The sequence below is a fragment of the Anneissia japonica genome, unplaced genomic scaffold (genome assembly GCF_011630105.1).
Source record: "Anneissia japonica isolate Jap-2015-1 unplaced genomic scaffold, ASM1163010v1 scaffold1203_len951721_cov167, whole genome shotgun sequence".
Taxonomy (NCBI): domain Eukaryota; kingdom Metazoa; phylum Echinodermata; class Crinoidea; order Comatulida; family Comatulidae; genus Anneissia; species Anneissia japonica.
The window spans coordinates 3,625-26,277 of NW_022722325.1; the positions used below are offsets into that span (position 1 = coordinate 3,625).

The window sequence follows — 22,653 nt, forward strand, 5'->3', positions numbered from 1 at the left end:
ACATATTATTTTGAAACAACCCTCGTTACAAGCATCCTTACATTTATGTGAATTATTTAAATGCTTCAATATGTGATTTTTTGTCCATTTTTAAACGTTCGTTTTTAAACGTTCGTTTTTAAACGTTCGTTTTGTCCGTTTTTAAGCTTCCGCAAGTAAATTTGTATATTACACCCAAACGAAAATCAATGGGAAGAGGATCCTTAACTGAAAACAAAGTTCTGAGTTGCTTAATAACAGGTAATTATTAATCTAAACATGTACTCGCTGGGTTATGGTGGCAAAAATTATATTGACATTTTATTAATCGTCATTTAGTGTTTTTTCAGAGGCTCGTATTCCACGTTTACTTCAATAAGTGGATACGGATCCGTATGATACAGCGTACGACTAGGCAATGCTTGAATATGTGAAGTCTTTTTGGTTGATATTTGAAATGTTCTGCACAGACTGGTCATTGGAAATGATAGGCATGAGAGGTTTTGTATCCACGTTAGTCGTAGTATGGTAGGCTTTACGAGGCGTAGCATAATGTTCTGTTTGTCCAGGTTGAGAACTTGCATGGTTCTTGTTAGGTTGAGAGTATAGGTGATCAATCGATCCTGATCGGTTGGGAGATGTTGCACTTTTAAGGGTCCCAATGTCTTCAAGAGATTGATGTATTGATTTTCTATGTTTGACAGGCTTTGCATATAGATCTCCAAAATCAGTTATTCCATCTATTGATTGTGTATCTGAGTTTTGCTTTTTCTTTACTGGTTTTGCATATAAATCTCCCAAATCAACTATTCCATCAAATGATCGTGTATCTTGGTTCTGCGCTCCTTTTTTTGGTTTGGCATATATATGTCCATTATCATTTGTTTCATCATTTGACTTGGCATCCGACTTCTGTGTTTCTGCAAACGGATGTGCATACACATCATCAAAACCATGATTGTTTTTGTCAGCAGTATGGTTGTATTTATAAGAAATGTGCTTCTGGTTTGATTCAAGACGCGCCAAATCAGCAATGCGTTTAGAACTACCCAATGATGCTGTATTAACGCTGTTTGCAAAATCAATGGATGGTCTCCCCCTTGGAACGTTCTCTTGGTCACCATTTACATCAATGTGACCATCGTAGTGATGAAGGGATGCCGAAGGGTTTTCGGAAAGGGGGAAAGAGGTGTTGATACCATGATAAGCAGAGTTTTCCTCAGATATGCACAAATCTTGACCATCTAGAGGTGCACCCTGTGCAATGCTAGTTTTTCTTAAAACAGCTGTTTTGTTAGTTCTGTTTTGTTTCTGCCTTTGTCTGATTAATAGGAACAGAGTAACACATAACAGTGCCAAGGCTGTAACTCCTCCAACCACAATTGTTATTAATTGGAATTTATTATTTTTCTGATCTATATCAAATAATGAAATTATTACAGAATCATTACCATTCAATCCAGAAGACGTAATTGCGTTGCATCCGATCTCTTTTCCTGCATCTTTTGATTGTAAATGTGATATAATAATTGTACTCTTATCGTTTTTAAATATTGCGTTTGTTGACGTCAATGACTGATTATTTACAGTCCACTTGTAATCTACGATATTCCATGGACTCATTACTATACATGCAAATTCCAATGAATCACCAGCATTAAAATATGTTGTGCTAGCAATGATGGTGACCGTCGGGGGAGTTGCCACTGATATGGAACAATTCTGGTTCCCTTCAACGGCTGGACCATCAGCTCTACATGTGTAGACTGCTGTCTCATCCTGATCTGTCATTTCACGTGTAAATTCATAAAAATATGCAACATCGTCATTTTTATTACTTACAATATCTTCCTGCGTTGCTAATATTTCTCCGTTTCTGTACCATTGTAGCAATGGTCTTGGATAACTTCCATTAGTCATGCATGTCATCGTGACTTTATTCTTTGTGTTTAATGACGTAAAGTCAGCTTCGCATTGTGGATAGCTTTTATCCAACTTCGTTCCCTCGATGACTTCTAAAGTTGCTTTATTTGATGTAGATCCACGTTTACAGTAATATTGAGTTTTATCATCGTCCAATGTCGTATTTAATATTGTGAATCTACATTTTCCTCTTTGGTCATCAACAAAAACTGCATATCCAGGTACAGTATTTGCACCTTCTTCCCAAAGTTTCGTTGAAACGTTGAAATTTCGGTCTACTTGATACCAAGACCATGTTTTATTCTCTGCACTGTTACATACAAATGAAGCATTTCCTCCGACAAGCACCTGGAGATTCAGTGGTTGTATGGTGGTTTGAGCAACAACAAAACAGTTGTAATAACTAATGGCCACAAAAAGCAACCACCATCGAAGCCGAAACTCATAATGACATGCTAACATCTTACTTCACTTATTGACTTGCTAATTTAAACTAGAAAAACGTTCATATAATACTGAACGTTTGAATTGTAATACATTCGCCCAACAAATAGTCTTCCGCATATATGTTTCTCTATTTTTGTATATACGTTATGCATCATAGAGCTGGAAGTGACTTCAATACACAACCTGAATAAACATGTTTTATTTACATAGCTAATTTCCTTATATATGTGGGGTCTACATTACGTATGTTATGGCTTCCTGCTTTCATCAATAGTTCTATTTGTTTAATTTACGTTACATAATCAGTACTCTAATGCTTGAAGATGTGTATAAGAGACAGACATATACCAGAGAAACTACAATAATTTTCCCCCTTCCAGACTAGAAACTACATTATTTTATTTCGCCTCAAATCTTTTCAAGGAAGTACTATATGACTACAGTATTATAACTTTGGTTTTGGTTTTTCTTCTGTTCTTAAAATAAATTCACAAAGACCGAAATTAAGGTTGTGCTGGTAAACCATTTTTATTGAGTAAAGTTTAATCAACGTAAAATTGCGAAACAAAATAAAAGTTGTTATGGTATGCATCGAATAAGGCCAAAGTTGGGTCGCATGTAAGGAGGTGGGGCACGAAATTATTTTACCATCAGAATCTTCGTTCTTTGTCAATTTATTTAATGCCTCTGTAGAATAGTCAAAATGTGAACTTGTGTTTAAGGCTTATGATCATTACAACTTTACGCAATTCCTTACTTGGTTGTACACAATGATGATGATTGCAACTTTATGCGACTAGTGCGCAACTTCCTTACTTGATTAGTACACGGCGCTCTGGATTTGTAAGCAGACACACAATAGCTCACTTCAAAACTAACTTTTTACATTATATTTGACTTCATACATTTAAATTCTTATTGAATAATGCACATTAAAAAGTATATGATTATAGAACTACTGTAATCGATTTTAAATGATTTGTAATAGTGCATTGAACTTTAATTAAGATATAACGCCTTACCAATGATAGTATGCGGTGACCCATGATAGTATTAGTATTATGTACCTAGTATCTTAAGATTATTATCAATCGAATATCATTCATATATATATATATATGTAATTTTTATCAATAGAACATCATATATTTATTCTTAAATATTGAAATAAAATAATCATTTCTTTCACTTGAATAATGTTGTTTTCATAGTTTTATGGGATATAAAATAATAAAATCTAGGCCTATGATAATAGAAACAGGTGACACATTTGAACACTCAAGAAACCATAAAGTGCTTGTTGAAAATAAATGTCTTTAATATATATTTTGTATTGTCATAATATAAAATGAATTTCTTATTTTATAACATCCTGAGTTACTTGAATACGTTTAATTAACCAATAGAAATATGAGCTTCTAGCTGCGCACAAACAAAATTATATTAATTCTGAAATTTTGTTTTCGGTCATGTTTTTATATTGATTCAGAGCCTCATATTCTATGGGCTGCAAATATAATGGAGCCTCGAAATAGATATCTTGCCAAATGGGCGGTATTTGATGGGATAGAAGTCAGTGAAGAACGTACATATATATAGCACTGAGAGCCATTACTTGATATGTTGTACATCTATGAAATGCTTGAATATGCAAATTCCTCTTCGATGGTGTTTGAAATGTTTTGTACAGTCTGGTCCTTCGAAATGATATGCGGAAGAGAATTATTGGATCTATGTTGAATGTGGAATTGCAGGTCACAGAACTAGACTTAAACTCGTTTTTATTTTGTTTATTTGACTAAGTATATAATTCTGTAAACTGTCTAGGTTGAGCACTTGCACGGTCCTTGTTTGGTGAAGAATATAGGTGATCAACAGATTCTGACCGTTTGTAAGACAAACCATGAGGAGTTCTTACAATGTCTTAAAGAGGTGATGTATTGATATTCGATGGTTGATAGGCTTTGCATATTATAGATCTTCAAAAAATCAACAAAAAATAAACTTTTCCGTAAATCAATCGTATATCTGCATTCTGAGTTTTTTTTTTTATTGGTGTTGCATATTATCCCTTAGTTCATCATTTGACTTGGCATTAGGCTTTTGCGTTCCTGTAAACGGATGTGCATACATGTCATTAAAACCAAGGGTTCCTACAATGACTTCAAGAGATTGATGTATTAATATTCAATGTCTGATAGGCTTTGCATAGATCGCCAAAATCAACTATTCCGTCAACCGATCGTGTATCTGGATTTTGCGTTCTTTTTATTGATGTTGTATATATAGTATCTCCAAAGTTTGTCCATCATCTGATCTGACATCTGGTTCTTTTATGTCTATAAACGGCGGTGTGTACATACTGTAGGCCTATCATCAAAACCAAGATTGCCTTCACATTCAGTATGGTTGTATATGAGAAATGTGCGGGTGGTCAAAGTGATTTAAATCATCATCGTTGTCAGAATTGTACAGTGCTGCTGTATTAACGTATGTAGCAAAACCAATGGATGCCCTCTCTAGCCAAGAACGTTCATTTAGTCTGTATTTACATCAATGCGCTCTTCATAATTATGATAGAGCTCGGGGTCTTGGAGAGTTGGTGAGTTTCCGTTATAGATAGTAGCTGTCAGCGTTTGTCCTCGGAGAAATACAGATTTGGACTATCAAGGGGAACACAATGTACAATCTATTTTTCAATAAAGCTACTGCATTTCTTCTGTTTCGTTTTCCCTTTTGCCTTATTAAGAACACAGTAATACACACCAATGCCAAAGTTATCACTCCTCCAACTGCAATTGGTGTCGATTGCAATCCACTGTTTTTGTGATTTTCATCAACGAATGAAATCATTACAGAATCGTTACCATTTAATCTAAATGCAGTTTTTGTTATGCATTCAATGTTTTTCCCTCCATCTTCTTTCTGTAAATTCGATAAAACCAATGTACTCGATTTTGATGACGTCTCTAACTGGTTATCGAACATCCATACGTAATCAGTAATGTTTCATAGACTTATTGCCATACACATGAATTCTAGTGAATCACCAGTACTAAAATATGTTGTGTTAGCAATAATAATAACCGCCGGATTTTGGTCTCTTTTAACGGTGGGACCCTCTGCTCTGCATGTATAGATTGCTCTCTCGTCATCAACAGTAAACTCACGCCCAAGTACCTCAAAGTATGAAGTAGTTGTGGCGCCATTATATGCCCGACGGCGGGTCATAGGTCCCCGACGGAGGTCCCATGTCTCGAAAAAAAAAAGTGGGCGGCGTGGTCGGGCGTTGCTCAAAATCTCTCAAAAGTGTGTCACGGTTCGAAGCCCCGAAATCGAGTACATTGGTTTCGAAGATTTATTTAATCGATTTTGCGGTCTACCAATATGTAGAAAATACATGTACATTTTTCTCCTCGACAAACTGTGGTTTTCTCCTGGACACCTCCTCCTGGTGGGAGGGGGGGGGGGTCCCGACAGGGGCCCTGGGTTCTCAGCTGGCGCCACCCCTGGTATGAAACATCAACATCGCCAAAGTATACAAAATCACTCTGTTCTTCTAATATTTCTCCGTTTCTATACCATTATAATGGGTAATGAGGGTCTGGGATCCCCTCCTACGACTCTACATTTCAGCATTACTGTTTTTCTTAATGCTGACTGCTGTTATATTCGCTTCACACATTGGGTACGTTGAATTTAAACTCTTTTTTAGGACGATATATGGTAGATTTCGTCGATGCATAAAATCATTCGCAAAAGTAGTGGGCCTGATTATCCTCTAGTGTTGTATTCAATATTGTCAATCTACTGTGTTCTCTTTATTTATCAACTAAAACTTTATATCTACCTTTTATGATGTTTATTTATTTACTAATATCTTTAGCCAGGATGACACAATCATTTTAAAGAAATGTTTTTCATTGTGGTCCTGGATGTTTGAATATTCTTACCAAAGTATATGCGCCCCAGGTGGGCAGACCTTATACCACTTCCAAATATGATCAGTCGTCCTAATGTCCGTATTGTTACATTCAAATACAGCCTTTTCCCTAGCGAACACATGAACAATCAGTGGCTGCGTGGTAGTTTGTGCAACAACTAATAAGCAGTTAAAAGCAACAAGAGGTAACCACAATCTAAGAAAAATTACAAGGATGTTGTATTAACATTTTACTTTACTTCTAGTCATTGTGAAATGGTGGCATTATTAAACATTTAAGCCTGACTGGTACCGACTCGCTACTGTCTGTTAATCAAAGCGAGAAGGTAATGAATAGTAGGGCCTTATACCTTTTTTTGATATCATTGGTATCTATTCTTCTTTGTGTTTGTATACTGTACGCATGATTGTGCTAAAAGTGACTTAAACCTTCAAGGAACTGGAATGGTTTAGTATTAAGCGTTTTTATGTATTTCCTTATAGCATTTCCTTATACTGCAGTATCACGATTTGTTATGGCGTTCATTGATAATTATATTTTAATTATTATGTTATTAGAATAAATTATACTCCATAACTAAAATATGGAGTTGTTTTTAACATTTATAGTGCTTAGGCATTTATATGCAACTAGCAAGTGTATCTTTTTTTTTCTGGTTATTGCACACGTACTTTGCATCGACACATGATGGTACACTCCGACAGTATTGTATTGTGATATAGGCCGATGCATAATTTTGGTTAAACTGATGCCAGTTCATTTAAATCATGTATTCTCTACACCAGATGAAACTATAAATATATTAATGGTGTTCAGTGTTGGAAAAAATATACCGTAGAAACTTCAGATACTTTTGTGTAGGAGTATGAGTAGGAGTATTTTGGTCTAAGTTAACGAGAGAAAATTCCCTGCTCTTTTTCGAAGAATGTAGGCCTACTGCGTTCACATTCACAAGGGCCGTTGCACACATGACCAACGACTTTTTTAAACGAAAAACTGTGCGCTATTGTAACTTCTATTTCATATTCAGCCCTCCAGCTGAAACTCATGAACAGCGGATGGAATTGAACCAGTAACCAAAGATCTGAAAGGATTTTCACTGTTCAGCAGCACAACAGTTTAGCCGACTGAATTGACCTGTTCTCGGGGACAATTTCCTGCTCTTCTCCGAAATTCACATTCACAAGGGACGTTTCACACAGGACCAACGACTTAAACAAAAGAATGTGCGCTATTGTAACTTTTATTTCATATTCAGCTCTCAAGCTGAAACTCATGAACAGCGGGTGGAATTGAACCAGTAACCAAAAATCTAAAATGATTTTCACTGTTCAGCAGAACACAAGTTTAGCCGACTGAATTAACCTGTTCTCTTTGTAGATCAAGTACGATGTTAAACGGATTGGTCTAGATGTACATTTTATGAATAAAGCGTATTTATTATCTCAAATTAGTCAACCACTCTTCTGAGAATGCAATTTCTTACCATCCAATCAGAGAGTGATTTGTGTGCTCAAGAACAACAATACACAGTAGGATTTTCATCTCAAGTTTGTCATTGTAACATTTATTCAAAATAAAATTCAATTCATTACAGTTAAGAAACTGCAAAATATTATTACATACAGTGTAATACATACATTTGATGTTTTGATCACACTATTTGGAATCTGCAACCACCCAAAATGATATTAGTAGCTTTTGAATGAGATATTACCTGCATAATCGAATATTTGGCATCTATGATTAGAATTACATTAAGAACTTGGTCTTGCACTCCTAGAATATGACTCTTCTAGTTTTACCCTTTCGACTCTTCATATTTCGAAGACCAAAAATTAGGTTCAGATTAAGAAAAATATGTTTATAATATTTCCTTTGTACACATATCACACCTGTTACATCCCGTTTGATTGTTCTATGATATTTTACTATTTATTGCCAAATATATTCAATCATACAAGATTATGACTTATTTGACCAATGTCTTATGACGGTACCTTACCGGTCTAATAGACTGTGATTTCAGAATCTTCTACACTAGAAACATCTAGATTACATTAGAACCCATTACTTCAGTATATTTAAGAACTTTTGTAATCCTTTCCTTAATTACGGATTTCAACTGTTCATATCTCAAAAAAGCCGCCCGCTCACTCACTACGCCCAAATACCCAAGGAAAAAGCTGTCTAGTAGGCCTAGTAGTGACGTTCGAAATTGTTACTTGTTTATGTAATCAAGTGAAATGACATCACTGCAAACCAATCCAGATGCAGGAGGGAAGCTGCATACAAATTTAATGCATGTTTGGTTTTAACAATTAATATAAATAGTTTAACCTATATAAGAAGTCTGATAACGTGTATAAATACTATTGAAACACCAGTAATACAACTACATCTGCTTTGCGAATAAATAAGCCTATATAATTGTCTTCGGAAACCACAGAATGTATATTCAGCATAGTATAATAAATCATCCAATATGACAAACTTCTTGTGTTTCACAGAAGTGACATCGTCTATACACCATTGCAATACTGGTTTTAAGATTATACTCACTGTCCGCGTAACTAAGTATATATTAGAGTACATATACCATCAAGAGTGTTATTCACAGAGAATTACAATCTAATTGTAATAAAACATCATATATATATCTAATGCTGTGTTTTAAGATAGTTCATTACAAGGAGATTCCAAAAAAAGCCAAAAAGCCTGTGATGGCTTCAATTGCTGGCGATGTTTTCCGCGATGGAATTTTAAATATGCTTTTATGCAGTTACTACTGAACTGATATGGATATTAATATTTATATAATGCTATTATTATTCATGCCACTTCAAATAATAACCTTGTTAAACGAACACATATAAATATAAGGCATACGTTAATACACGATGAGTTCACAAACGAAACAATTACATCAGTTTAAAAACGGCATGTCTAACCAAAACTGTCAGAAATAGGACAATTCAATTTGAGAACGTAACAGAAAAGAACCATATCATAATAGTAAAAGAAATACAGTATTCAAATATGATTCATATACTAAAACATTGGCTCGTTAATCGATTCTGATGTCCAAATTTACTCATTCAATTAAATCCGACAACTGAAGTGGTGGCATTTTGTTGTTGAATTCAGTTCCGCGTATGTTGTTGTTGACTGGAACAGGCGCTTTGTTAGCTCTGTTTGTTTTCACATCTGCCATATTATTAGAAACGCAGTAATAGATAATACGAAGACTATAATTCCGCCTACTAATGTTCCTATCAATTGCAATGCATTATTTTCTAGATCTTCATTAAAAATAAAATTATCACAGAATCGTTACCATTCAATCCTGATGATGCATTCAATCTCTTTCAATCTCCGATTGTAAATTTGATATAATGACTGTATTCCTATCGTTTTTAAATATTGCCTTATGTGACATCACTAACTGGTTATCCACTTGGAATTTACGATATTCCATGGACTAATTGCAATACATGCAAATTTCAGTAAATCACCAGCATTAAAATGTGTTGGTGTGTTAGCAATTTTGGTGACTTTTTATGACCTTGCTTGCATCGACTTCATCACTAAAACATTCATTATCATCATTATCCTCAACCTTACTACATTTATCGTTAATATTATCGTCATTATCATCACCGTCATCACTATGCTGGATACAATGTCTCTCTGGAACTTCGTCTTTACGTTTCAATGTATTTCGATATGCTTATCAATGGAGTGTTAAAATATTTTAGACAATTAAAGTCTTTAATAATTCCAGTAACGGATCAATGTTAAACATTAATATGTTCAACCAATTGTAAACCAAAGGTTTTAGGCACATAAACTATTAATAATGATTATAATGTTATTATTATTATTATTATTAACATAAGTTTTAGACCAAATAAATAATTTACTCATCTCCAATTCTAATACCGTTATCCGTCTTATCATCATCATCGTATTGAAACGTCTTTACGTTTCAATGTATTTCAGTATGCTTATCAAATGAGTGTTATCAGCCTACAGATACTCAGTCATGAGTCAACATTTGCATATTTTTACTTAACAACTTTACTGCATAATCGATTAGTAATACTACTACTACTACTACTAATACTACTACTACTACTACTACTACTAATAATAATATTAATAATAATGAAACTGCGCCAATTAAGTTTCGCATTCTGGAATAAACTGCAACGTCTTTACCACGATCATGACAAAAAATACTTAATTTATTACACTAAATATCATTTTAATTGCTCTTTTAACTTGCTCGCTTGATGAGTGGTATACAGTACTTACTTTGCATCTTTATTTCATAGAAATAATATTGATATACATAATCGAATTAAAAAAATATTAAAAAGTTAATGATGTAATATTAAATGACAATGAAAATAATTTAAATAATGACATAACTATATACGAAGTCATACACGCCATAGAATTGCAAAATAAAAAAAAACGGTAAAGCCCCTGGGATTGATGGGTTGTTGGCAGAATTTTTTAAGCATACAGCCGTAGATATAATATAGGCCTATATAATAACCAAATTATACAATAACATTTTTAATATTGGGAACTTCCCACAACAATGGGCAACTAGCCTTATAATTCCAATAGAGAATAGAGGAAACTGCGATGAACCTGGAAATTACTGGGAAATATCTCTCATACCAGTGTTGGCCAAAATCTTTTTACACATTATGAATTCTAGATTAAATCATTGGGCTGACGAAAATAATATTTTACATCAAGAACAGGCTGGTTATAGAAAGGGGTTTAGGGTACCAGATAATTTATTCATTCTTTATACAATAATTACTAAATATTTATCCAAAAAACGAGGGAGAGTGTATGTAGCATTCATTGATTTTAAACGTGCTTTTGACTCTGTAGGGCATCAATTCCTTTGTACTAAATTGAACAATACAGGAGTGAAAGGTAAAATGCTCAAAATTATTAAATCTGTGTTCAGCAAACTTACAGCTCATGTTAAAATTGAAAATAATATTAGTAGTAATTACAAATGTTCTGTTGGAATTCAACAGGGGTCTCCATTATCATCATTTTTATTTAATATTTTTATAAAATAATGATCTCAGTCGAAAGCTAAATGAAGAGAACAAAAACGACAAAATCCAAATAGGTAATCTAAAAATTAATCATTTACTCTATGCAGATACTATTTAGCGATACTGTACGTGGTTTACAAAATTATTTAAATAAATTATCAAGATATTGTGAGTCATGGATTGCACTGTAAATGTTAACAAAAGTAACATTGTTGTTTTTGAAAAATGGAATAAACTTAAGAAATATGAAAAATGGAATTACAATGGGACTACAATCGAAATTTCCAAATCATATAAGTATTTATTAGTTAATAATAATAATAATAATAATAATAATAATAATAATAATAATAATAATAATAATAATAATAATAATAATAATAATAATAGTGTATATAGCGCAGATATCCATCTAGTGTAAGATGCTCAGGGCGCTTGATATGTGGACTAAGGAACTCGATCAATGACTTTCTTCCCCCCTAAGGGTCCCTTCGTGTCTGTGCTACCTGGTAACCCGGTACCAGCAACTCTCGTCGTCCGCCACAGGGACTGTCTGTTCCAGTACACTGTCTATTGATAAGATACAAATGAAATTCTGTAATTACATATTAGGAGTTGGCAACTCAGCACCCAATATTAGTGTTAGAGGAGAATGCGGGAGATACCCCATACATGTTGCATGTTTTGTTAACGTTATTAGGTATTGGTTAAGACTGATTTATATGGACAGCGAAAAATTTGTTATGCAATGCTATGACTTTCAATACAGAAAAACACAAAGAAACGAGCCTTGTTGGGCCTTAGATGTAAAAAATATATTATGTTCCATTGGGTTTGGAGATATTTGGCATGCACAAAAAGTCAACGATATTAATGAGTTTGTATTAAATTTAAAACAAATGTTAACAGACATAGAGAATCAAAGGTTTTTTGAAGAAATTAGGCAACATTTAAATTAAAATTATATTCACAAAATTAAACATGAATTCAGAGTAGAGGATTAGCTAAGAAATGTAGACAATCACAGACATAAACAAATCCTTACTAAATTAAGATTGGGGATATTAGCATTAGAATTAGAAAGAGGAGTATGGTATAATGTTAATAGAAATGAAAGATTATGCAAATTATGTTCGTTACAAAAAGTCGAAGATGAATATCATTTTACCTTTGTTTGCCCTTTTTATTCAGACATTAGAACTAAATTTCTATTTTCCTGTTACACAGACACTCCGTCTGAATTCAAATTTCTTACTTTAATGTCTACTAAAAATGTTGATATCATTTCAAAGTTATCAACATGCTTATTTTACTCATTTAAACGTAGAAAAAAATATTTAGATGCACTCTAATTTTGTTAATAATATCATACTTTGTATATTATTTGGGCATAGGCCTATATGATTAATAAATGTTCCTTGAATCTGTTTTCAAGGAAAAAGAAGTTTTTCTATGTTTGACAGGCTTTTCATATAGATCTCCAAAATCAGTTATTCCATCAATTGATTGTGTATCGGAGTTCTGCTTTTCCTTTACTGGTTTTGCATATAGGCCTATAGATCTCCCAAATCAAATATTCCATCAAAAGATCGTGTATCTTGGTTCTGCGCTCCTTTTCTTGGTTTAGCATATATATGTCCATTATCATTTGGTGCATCATTTCACTTGGCATCTGACTTATGTGTTTCTGCAAACGGATATGCATACACATCATTGCTAGCAGTATGGTTGTATTTATATGAAATGTACTCCTGGTTTGATTCAAAACTCCAAATCAGCAACGCGTTTAAAACTACCCAATGATGCTGTATTAACGCTGTTTGCAAAGCCAATAGATGGTCTTCACCTTGGAACGTTCTCTTGGTCACCATTCACATCAATGTGATCATAATAATGATGAAGGGTTGCCCAAGGATTTCCGGAAATGGGGAAAGAGGTGTTGTTACCATATGCAGAGTTTTCCTCAGATATGCAAAAATCTTGACCATCCAGAGGTGCACCCTGTGCAATGCTAGTTGTTCTCAAAACAGTCGTTTTGTTAGTTCTGTTTTGTTTCTGCCTTTGTCTGATTAATAGGAACAGAGTAACACATAACAGTGCCAAGGCTATAACTCCTCCAACCACAATTGTTATTAATTGGAATTGATTATTTTTCTGATCTATATCAAATAATGAAATGATTACAGAATCATTACCATTCAATCCAGAAGACGTAATTGCGTTGCATCCGATCTCTTTTCCTGCATCTTCTGATTGTAAATGTGATATAATGATTGTACTCTTATCGTTTTTAAATATTGCGTTTGTTGACGTCAATGACTGATTATTTACAGTCCACTTGTAATCTACGATATTCCATGGACTCATTACTATACATGCAAATTCCAATGAATCACCAGCATTAAAATATGTTGTGCTAGCAATGATGGTGACCGTCGGGGGAGTTGCCACTGATATGGAACAATTCTGGTTCCCTTCAACGGCTGGACCATCAGCTCTACATGTGTAGACTGCTGTCTCAACCTGAACTGTCATTTCACGTGTAAATTCATAAAAATATGCAACATCGTCATTTTTATTACTTACAATATCTTCCTGCGTTGCTAATATTTCTCCGTTTCTGTACCATTGTAGCGATGGTCTTGGATAACCTCCATTAGCCCTGCATGTCATCGTGACTTTATTCTTTGTGTTTAATGACGTAAAGTCAGCTTCGCATTGTGGATAGCTTTTATCCAACTTCGTTCCCACGATGACTTCTAAAGTTGTTTTATTTGATGTAGATCCACATTTACAGTAATATTGAGTTTCATCATCGTCCAATGTCGTATTTAATATTGTGAATCTACTTTTTCCTCTTTGGCCATCAACAAAAAATGCATATGCAGGTATAGGATTTGTACCTTCTTCCCAAATTTTTGAATCGTTGAAATTTCGGTCTACTTTATACCAAGACCATGTTTTATTCTCTGCACTGTTACATACAAATGAAGCACTTCCTCCGACAAGCACCTGGAGATTCAGTGGTTGTATGGTGGTTTGAGCAACAACAAAACAGTTGTAATAACTAATGGCCACAAAAAGCAACCACCATCGAAGCCGAAACTCATAGTAACATGCTAACATCTTACTTCACTTATTGGCTTGCTAATTTAAACTAGAAAAACGTTGATATACCGTTTGAATTGTAATACATTCGCCCAACAAATAGTCTTCCGCATATATGTTTCTCTATTTTTGTATATACGTTATGCATCATAGAGCTGGAAGTAACTTCAATACACAACCTGAATAAACATGTTTTATTTACATAGCCAATTTTATTATATAAGTGGGGTCTACATTACGTATGTTATGACTTCCTGCTTTCATCAATAGTTCTATTTGTTTAATTTACGTTACATAACCAGTACTGCAATGCTTGATGATAGAGAAAGAATATAAATGTTGAACTCTGTCAGTCAAAACAAGATTAAAGACTCAAATCATTTCATTGTCTATTCTGAGCATTAAATAAATTCACAAAGGCCGAAGTTAAGGTTGTTGTGGTAAATCATTTTTTTTATTGAGTAAAGTTTAATCAACGTATGCACGTAAAATTGCGAAACAAAATAGAAGTTGTTATGGCATGCTTCGAATAAGGCCAAAGGTGGGTCGCATGTAAGGAGGTGGGGCACGAAATTATTTTACCATCAGAACCTTCGTTCATTGTCAATTTATTTAATGCCTCTGTAGAATAGTAAAAATGTGAACTTGTGTTTAAGGTTCATGATCATTACAACTTTACGCAATTTCTTACTTGGTTGTACACACTGATGGTGATTGCAATTTTATGCTACTAGTGCGGAACTTTATTACTTGATTAGTACACGGCGCTCTGGATTTGTAAGCAGACACACAATAGTTCACTTCAAAACTAACTTTTTACATTATATTTGACTTCATACATTTAAATTCTTATTGAATAATGCACATTAAAAAGTATATGATTATAGAACTACTGTAATCGAATTTGAATGATTTATAATAGTGCATTGAACCTTAATTAAGATATAACGCCTTACCAATGATAGTATGCGGTGACCCATGATGGTATTAGTATTATGTACCGAGTATTACCAAAACCATAAAGTGCTTGTTGAAAATAAATGTCTTTAATATATATATATATATATATATATATATATATATATATATTGATTGAGAGGCTCATATTCTATGTGCTGCAAATATAATGGAGCCTCGAAATAGGTATCTTGGGCGGTATTTGATGGGATATAAGTCAGTGAAGAACGTATAAATATAGCACTGAGAGCCATTACTTGATATGTTGTACATCTATGAAATGCTTGAATATGCAAATTCCTCTTTGATGGTGTTTGAAATGTTTTGTACAGTCTTGTCCTTCGAAATGATATGCGGAAGAGAATTATTGGATCTATGTTGGATGTGGAATTGCAGGTCACAGAACTAGACTTAAACTCGTTTTTAATTTGTTTATTTTACTGAGTATATAGTTCTGTAAACTGTCTAGGTTGAGCACTTGCACGGTCCCTGTTAGGTGAAGAATATAGGTGATCAACAGATTCTGACCGTTTGTAAGACAAACCATGAGGATTCTTACAATGTTTTCAAGAGGTGGTGTATCGATCGATATTCGATGGTTGATAAGCTTTGCATATTATAGATCTTCAAAAAATCAACAACAAAAAAATCAACTTTTCCGTCAATCAATCTGCATTCTGAGTTTTTTTTTTATTGGTGTTGCATATTATATATCTACATTATCACTTAGTTCATCATTTGACTTGGCATTAGGCTTTTGCGTTCCTGTAAACGGATGTGCATACATGTCATTGAAACCAAGGGTCACTACAATGACTTCAAGAGATTACAATAGGCAAGTGTATCTTTTTTCTGGTTATTACACACGTTCTTTGCTTTGACACATGATGGTACACTCGGACAGTATTGTATTGTGATATAGGCCGATGCATTATTTTGGTTAACCTGATGCCAGTTCATTTAAATCATGTATTCTGTACACCAGATGAAACTATTAATATTTTAATGGTGTTTAGTGTTGGAAAAATATATACCAGAGAAACTTCAGATAGTTTTGTGTAGGAGTATGAGTAGGAGTATTTTGGTCTGAGTCAACGGGGGACAATTCCCTGCTCTTCTCCGAAGTTCACATTCACAAGTGCCGTTGCACACAGGACCAACGACTTAAACGAAAGAATGTACGCTATTGTATCTTCTATTTCTATTCAGCCCTCAAGCTGAAACTCATGAACAGAGTATGGAATTGAACCAGTGACCAAAAATCTGAAAGGATTTTCACTGTTCAGCAGCACACAAGTTTAGCCGACTGAATTGACCTGTTCTCTTTGTAGATCAAGTAGATGTTAAACGGATTGGTCTAGGTGTACATTTTATGAATAAAGCGTATTTATTATCTCAAATTAGTCAACCACTCTTCTGAGAATGCAATTTCTTACCATCTAATCAGAGAGTGATTTGTGTGCTCAAGAACAACATTACACAGTAGGATTTTCGTCTCAAGTTCGTAATTGTAACATTTATTCAAAATAAAATTCAATTTTTTTGAAGTTAAGTTAACTGCAAATTATTATTACATGCAGTGTAATACATACATTTGAAGTTTTGATCACACTATTTGGAATTACCCAAAATGACATGAGTAGCTTTTGAATGAGATATTACCTGCATAATCGAATATTTGGCATCTATGATTAGAATTACATTAAGAACTTGACTTGCACTCCTAGAATATGACTCTTCTAGTTTTACCCTTTCGGCTCTTCATATATCGAAGACCAAAAATTAGGTTCAGATTAAAAAAAAATATGTTTATAATATTTCCTTTGTACACATATCACACCTGTTACATCCCGTTTGATTGTTCTGTAATACTTTACTATTTATTGCCAAATAATTTCAATCATCCCAGATTATGACTTATTTGACATTTGACCAATGTCTTAGAACGGTACCTTACCGGTCTAATAGACTGTGATTTCAGAATCGAATCTACACTAGAAACATCTAGATTACATTAGAACCATTACTTCAGTATATTTAAGAACTTTTTGTAATCCTTTCCTTAATTACGGATTTCAACTGTTCATATCTCAAAAAAGCCGCCCGCTCACTCACTACGCCCAAATACCCAAGGAAAAAGCTGTCTAGTAGGCCTAGTAGTCACGTTTGAAATTGTTACTTGTTTATGTAATCAAGTGAAATGACATCACTGCAAAGCAATCCAGATGCAGGAGGGAAGCTGCATTCAAATTTAATGCGTGTTTGGTTTTAACAATTAATATAAATATTAACCTATATAAGAAGTCTGATAACGTGTATAAACTATTCAAACACCAGTAATATAACTACATCTCTTATGCGAATAAATAAGCCTATATAATTGTCTTCGGAAACCACAGAATGTATATTCAGCATAGTAAAATAAATCATCCAATATGACAAACCTCTTATGTTTCACAGAAGTGACACCGTCTACCATACTGGTTTTGAGATTATACTTACTGTCCACGTAACTAACTAATTATATTTAGATATATACCATCAAGAGTGTTATTCACAGAGAATTACAATTTAATCGTAATAAAACATCAGATATATGTCTAATGCTGTGTTTTAAGATTACAAGGAGATTCCAAAAGAGCCAAAAAGCCCATGATGGCTTCTATTGCTGGCGATGTTTTCCGCGACGGCATTTTTAAATATGATTTTATGCAGTGACTACTGAACTGATATAGATATTATTATTCATATAATGCTATTATTATTCATGCCACTTTAAATAATAATTTTGTTAAACGAACACATATAAATATAAGGCATACGTTAATACACGATGAGTTCACAAACAAAACAATTACATCAGTTTAAAAACGGCATGTCTGACCAAAACGGTCGGAAATCGGACAATTCAATTTTAGAACGTAATAGAAAATAAGCACATCGTAATAGTAAAAGAAATACAGTACTAGAATATGACTCTACGTTGGCTCGTTAAGTCGAATCTGACGTCTAAATTTACTCATTCAATAAAATCCGACAACTGATGTGGTGGCTAGTTATTATTTTTTTTGGTTTAATTCAGTTGCGCGTATGTTGTAAATAATGTTGGATTTAGTGCTGTGTAAATATTGGTGGAGTTGTTTTTTCTAAAGGTTGTTTGAATGTTAAATTCTGATATAAAGGTTCATCCCCTTCGTCGAGGTTTTGACTGGAACAAGTGTTTTGTTAGCTCTGTTTCGTTTTCGAATCTGCCATATTATTAGGAACGCAGTAATAGATACCAATTCTATACTATACTATACTATAACCGCCTACTAATGTTCCTATCAATCACAATGCATTATATTCTAGATCTCCATTAGAAATAAAATTATCACAGAATCGTTACCATTTATCCTGATGATGCATTCAATCTCTTTTGCCGCATCTTCCGATTGTAAATTTGAAATAATGATTGTAGTCCTATCGTTTGTAAATATTACGTTATGTGACGTCATTAATTGGTTATTTAAATCTTTATCAAATTAAGTGCACAAATGATGGTACGCATTATCTTAAGATTAATTTTATTAGTAGAACATCATACATTTTATCATTTATACATTCATAACGTTATATATTTATTCTTAAATATTGAAATGATATATTCATGAATTCCACTAGAGATGAGGTTTTTTTTTTTCAGAGATTGCATGCAAATAAAATATATAATAAAAAATACAAGTGACAAAATTGGACACACAGGAAACCCTAAAGTGTTTCTTAAATATAGGAATCGTACAATTTAAAAAAAAAAGTGTCTTTATAATATTTTTTTAATGTCATAATGTAAAATGAATGTCACATCTTATAAAATCCTGAGTAATAGTTACGTAGGTGTAATTAACCAACGGAAATCTGGACTAATTAATAAGAAAGGAAAAGAAAGAAAAGGAGAGAAATGATAAAGAAATACAAGAAAGTAAAGACAAATGAAAGATAAGTAATATAAGAAGGGAAACGGAAAGAAATGATAAAGAAATATAAAAAAGAAAAAGAAAAAAAAGAAAAGGAATCATAAGAAAGAACAAGGAAAGAAACGAAAAGGTATCATAAGTAAGAAAAAGAAAACAAAATGAAAGGCAATTAGGAAATAAGAAAGAATGCAAAGAAAACATAAACAAGAGGTGAAAAAGAAGAAGACGGTGAAACACAAGAAAGAAATAAGAAAAAAAAGAAATTGAATCATAAGAAATTAAAGGAAAAGGAAAGAAACGGAAACATAAGGATGAAAAAAGAAAGAAAGGAAAAGAAAATGTAAGAAAGTGAAAAGACAAAGACAAGGAAATATCTGAAAAAAAGAAAGAAATAATATGATAAGACAACGAAAGAAAGGAATATTTAACTATGGTAAAATGAGAAGGTAAGGTAATAATATAATGATTCTTTTGTAGGCCAAACTGAATTATAGTTGCAATTAACCTAACAATAATGACAATACAGTAATACAAACTGAATTAATGGTAATTTAACTTTAAAATCTTAAATAAATATTAGAAAAATATTTATTTTAACTTTTATTAAATTTTTTTGTGATGTCTACGATTCTTGTTTGTTCGCTGTTGCTGTTCTTTATTAGACACTTCGCCTTGAGCACAAATTTTAGTGGTGATGTTTGCGCTTTACACATTATTATTATTATTATTATTATTATTATTATTATTATTATTATTATTATTATTATTACCCAGAAGCCCACCCTGAATAGGGACACAGGATATGACCTACCAGCCGTCTTCAGTGACCTGCTGTTACGTGACTGTTTAACCATAGAACTGTCACAGAACCAGTAAGGTAGTTCCCTGAATGATGCTGTTGTGACAACAGCGAAAGCTCGGACTCAGACAATGAAGACTCTGAAATGTAACATTTTCACTATCATGGAAACAACAGAGTCAGATAATAGTATACATGCTGTTATTATTATTAATAATTATTTTATTACTATCATTATTATTATTAGTATTAGGATAATTATAATAATAATAATAATTATTATTATATTATTATTAATTTTATTATTAGCCTTGCAAAACTAAAATTACATCAATTCTCACATTGTTTGTTTATATTATGTGGATGGAAATTAATTGAAAGAACCTATACATGTCACACTGAGAGTTAATACGGTGCCCATCTATGCAATACTGGAATATAAGTCCTCTTGGTCATTCAAAATGACATGTGGAAGAGAATTATTTATATCCATGTTGGATGTGGTATTGCATGTGAGAGAACTAGACTTAAAATCTTTTTTAGTTTGTTTATTCGGCTGAGCATATAGTTCTGTCAACTGTTCAGGTTGAGCAGTTGGACGGTACTTGTTAGGTTTAGAGTATAGATGATCAATCGATCCTGATCGGTTGTAAGATAAATCATGAAGGGTTCCTACAATGTCCTCAATAGATTGATGTATTGATATTCGATTTTTGATAGGCTTTGCATTTTCTCTAAAATCAACTATTCCGTCAACCGATCGTGTATCTGCGTTTTGCGTTCTTTTTATTGGTGTTGCATATATATCTACATTATCATTTGGTTCATCATTTGGCTTGGCATCGGGCTTTTTCGTCCCTGCAAACGGATGTCCATCCATGTCATAAAAACCAAGGGTCCCTGCAATGTCTTCAAGAGATTGATGTATTGATATTCGATGTTTGATGTTTCCATATAGGTCTTCAAAACCAACTATTCCGTCAACCGATCGTGTATCTGGGTTCTGTCTTCGTTTTATTGGTGTTGCATATATAGTATCTAAAATGTCAGTTCGTCTATCATCTGATCTGGCATTTGGTTCCTGAGTGTCTGTAAACGGCAGTGTGTACATATCATCAAAAACAAGATTGTCGTCACATTCAGTATGGTTGTATATATGAGAAATGTGCGGGTGGTCAAAGTGATTTAAATCATCACCGTTGTCAGAATTGTCCAGTGTTGCTGTATTAACGTATGCACCATAACCAATGGATGCCCTCTCGCCAAGAGCGTCCATTTGGTCTGCATTTACATCAAAGCTCTCTTCATGATGATGACAAAGCTCTGGGTTTGGGGGTGTTTGAATAGAGTTGCCGTTATCGAAGCTCTCAGCGGTGTTTTTAAAGGTACGTAAGTTTGGACTATCAAGAGGAACACAGTGCACAATGTTCTTTTTTAATAACACCACCGCATTTGTTCTGTTTCTTTTTCGCTTTTGCCTTATTATTAAAAACACAGTAATACACACCAATGTCAATGCTGTCAATCCTCCAAATACAATTGGTATCAATTTCAACTCACTATTTTCCTTATCTTCTTTTAAGAATGAAATTATTACAGAATCGTTACCATTTAATCCAGATGACGTCATTGCCATGCATCCAATTTTTTTCCCTCCGTCTTCTGGTTGTAATTGCAATACAATTAATGTACTTGAGTTGGATGAAGTCACTAAATGGTTATCAAACATCCACATGTAACCTGTAATGTTCCATAAACTTACTGCCATACACGAGAATTCCAGAGAGTCACCAGCATTAAAATATGTTGTGGTAGCTATGATAGTGACCGTAGGAGGGATTGCCACCGATATGGAACAACTTTGGTCCCTTTCAACTGCTAGACCCTCTGCTTTGCATGTATAAATTGCTGTCTCGTCATCAACAGTCAACTCACGCGTAAGCTCATCAAAGTATGAAGCATCACCATCGCCAAAGTATACAAAATCATCCTGTTCTTTCAATATTTCCCCGTTTCTATACCATTGTAATGATGGTCTGGGATCCCCTCCTACGGCTCTACATTTCATCTTTACTGTTTTTGTAATCCTGACTGCTGTTATATTGGCTTCACATTTTGGGTACATTGAATTTAAACTCTTTTTTAATACGATAGAGAGGGTAACTTTCGTCGATGCATAGAAACATTCGCAAAAGTACTGTGTTTGATTATCCTCTAGTGTTGTATTCAATATTGTCAATCTACTGTGTTCTCTTTGTTCATCAACTAAAACTTCATATCTACCTTTCATGTTGTTTGAATATTCCTGCCAAAGAATCTGCGCTCTAGGTGCGTTGAACTTATACCACTTCCAAATATGATCAGTCGTCTTAATTTCCGTATTGTTACATTGAAATACAGCCTTTTCCCCGGCGTACACCTGAACAATCAGTGGCTGTATGGTAGTTTGT

The 22,653-nt window shown here is 33.5% G+C and overlaps 2 protein-coding genes across 2 annotated transcripts; both read right to left on the reverse strand.

The window, feature by feature from the left end:
- Positions 1-379: 379 nt before the first annotated feature.
- On the reverse strand, positions 380-2,364 carry LOC117111828. The gene has a single exon (XM_033254819.1). The coding sequence runs from the start codon at positions 2,362-2,364 to the stop codon at positions 391-393; it is 1,974 nt and encodes a 657-aa protein (XP_033110710.1). The 3' UTR covers positions 380-390.
- Positions 2,365-11,518: 9,154 nt separating this feature from the next.
- On the reverse strand, positions 11,519-14,509 carry LOC117111840 (cell adhesion molecule 2-like). The gene has a single exon (XM_033254849.1). The coding sequence runs from the start codon at positions 14,507-14,509 to the stop codon at positions 13,226-13,228; it is 1,284 nt and encodes a 427-aa protein (XP_033110740.1). The 3' UTR covers positions 11,519-13,225.
- Between the last annotated feature and the right edge of the window lie 8,144 nt (positions 14,510-22,653).

Coding starts and splice junctions, on each gene's coding strand:
- LOC117111828 (XM_033254819.1), bottom strand. CDS start 2,364: ATGTTAGCATGTCATTATGAGTTTCGGCTTCGATGGTGGTTGCTTTTT.
- LOC117111840 (XM_033254849.1), bottom strand. CDS start 14,509: ATGTTAGCATGTTACTATGAGTTTCGGCTTCGATGGTGGTTGCTTTTT.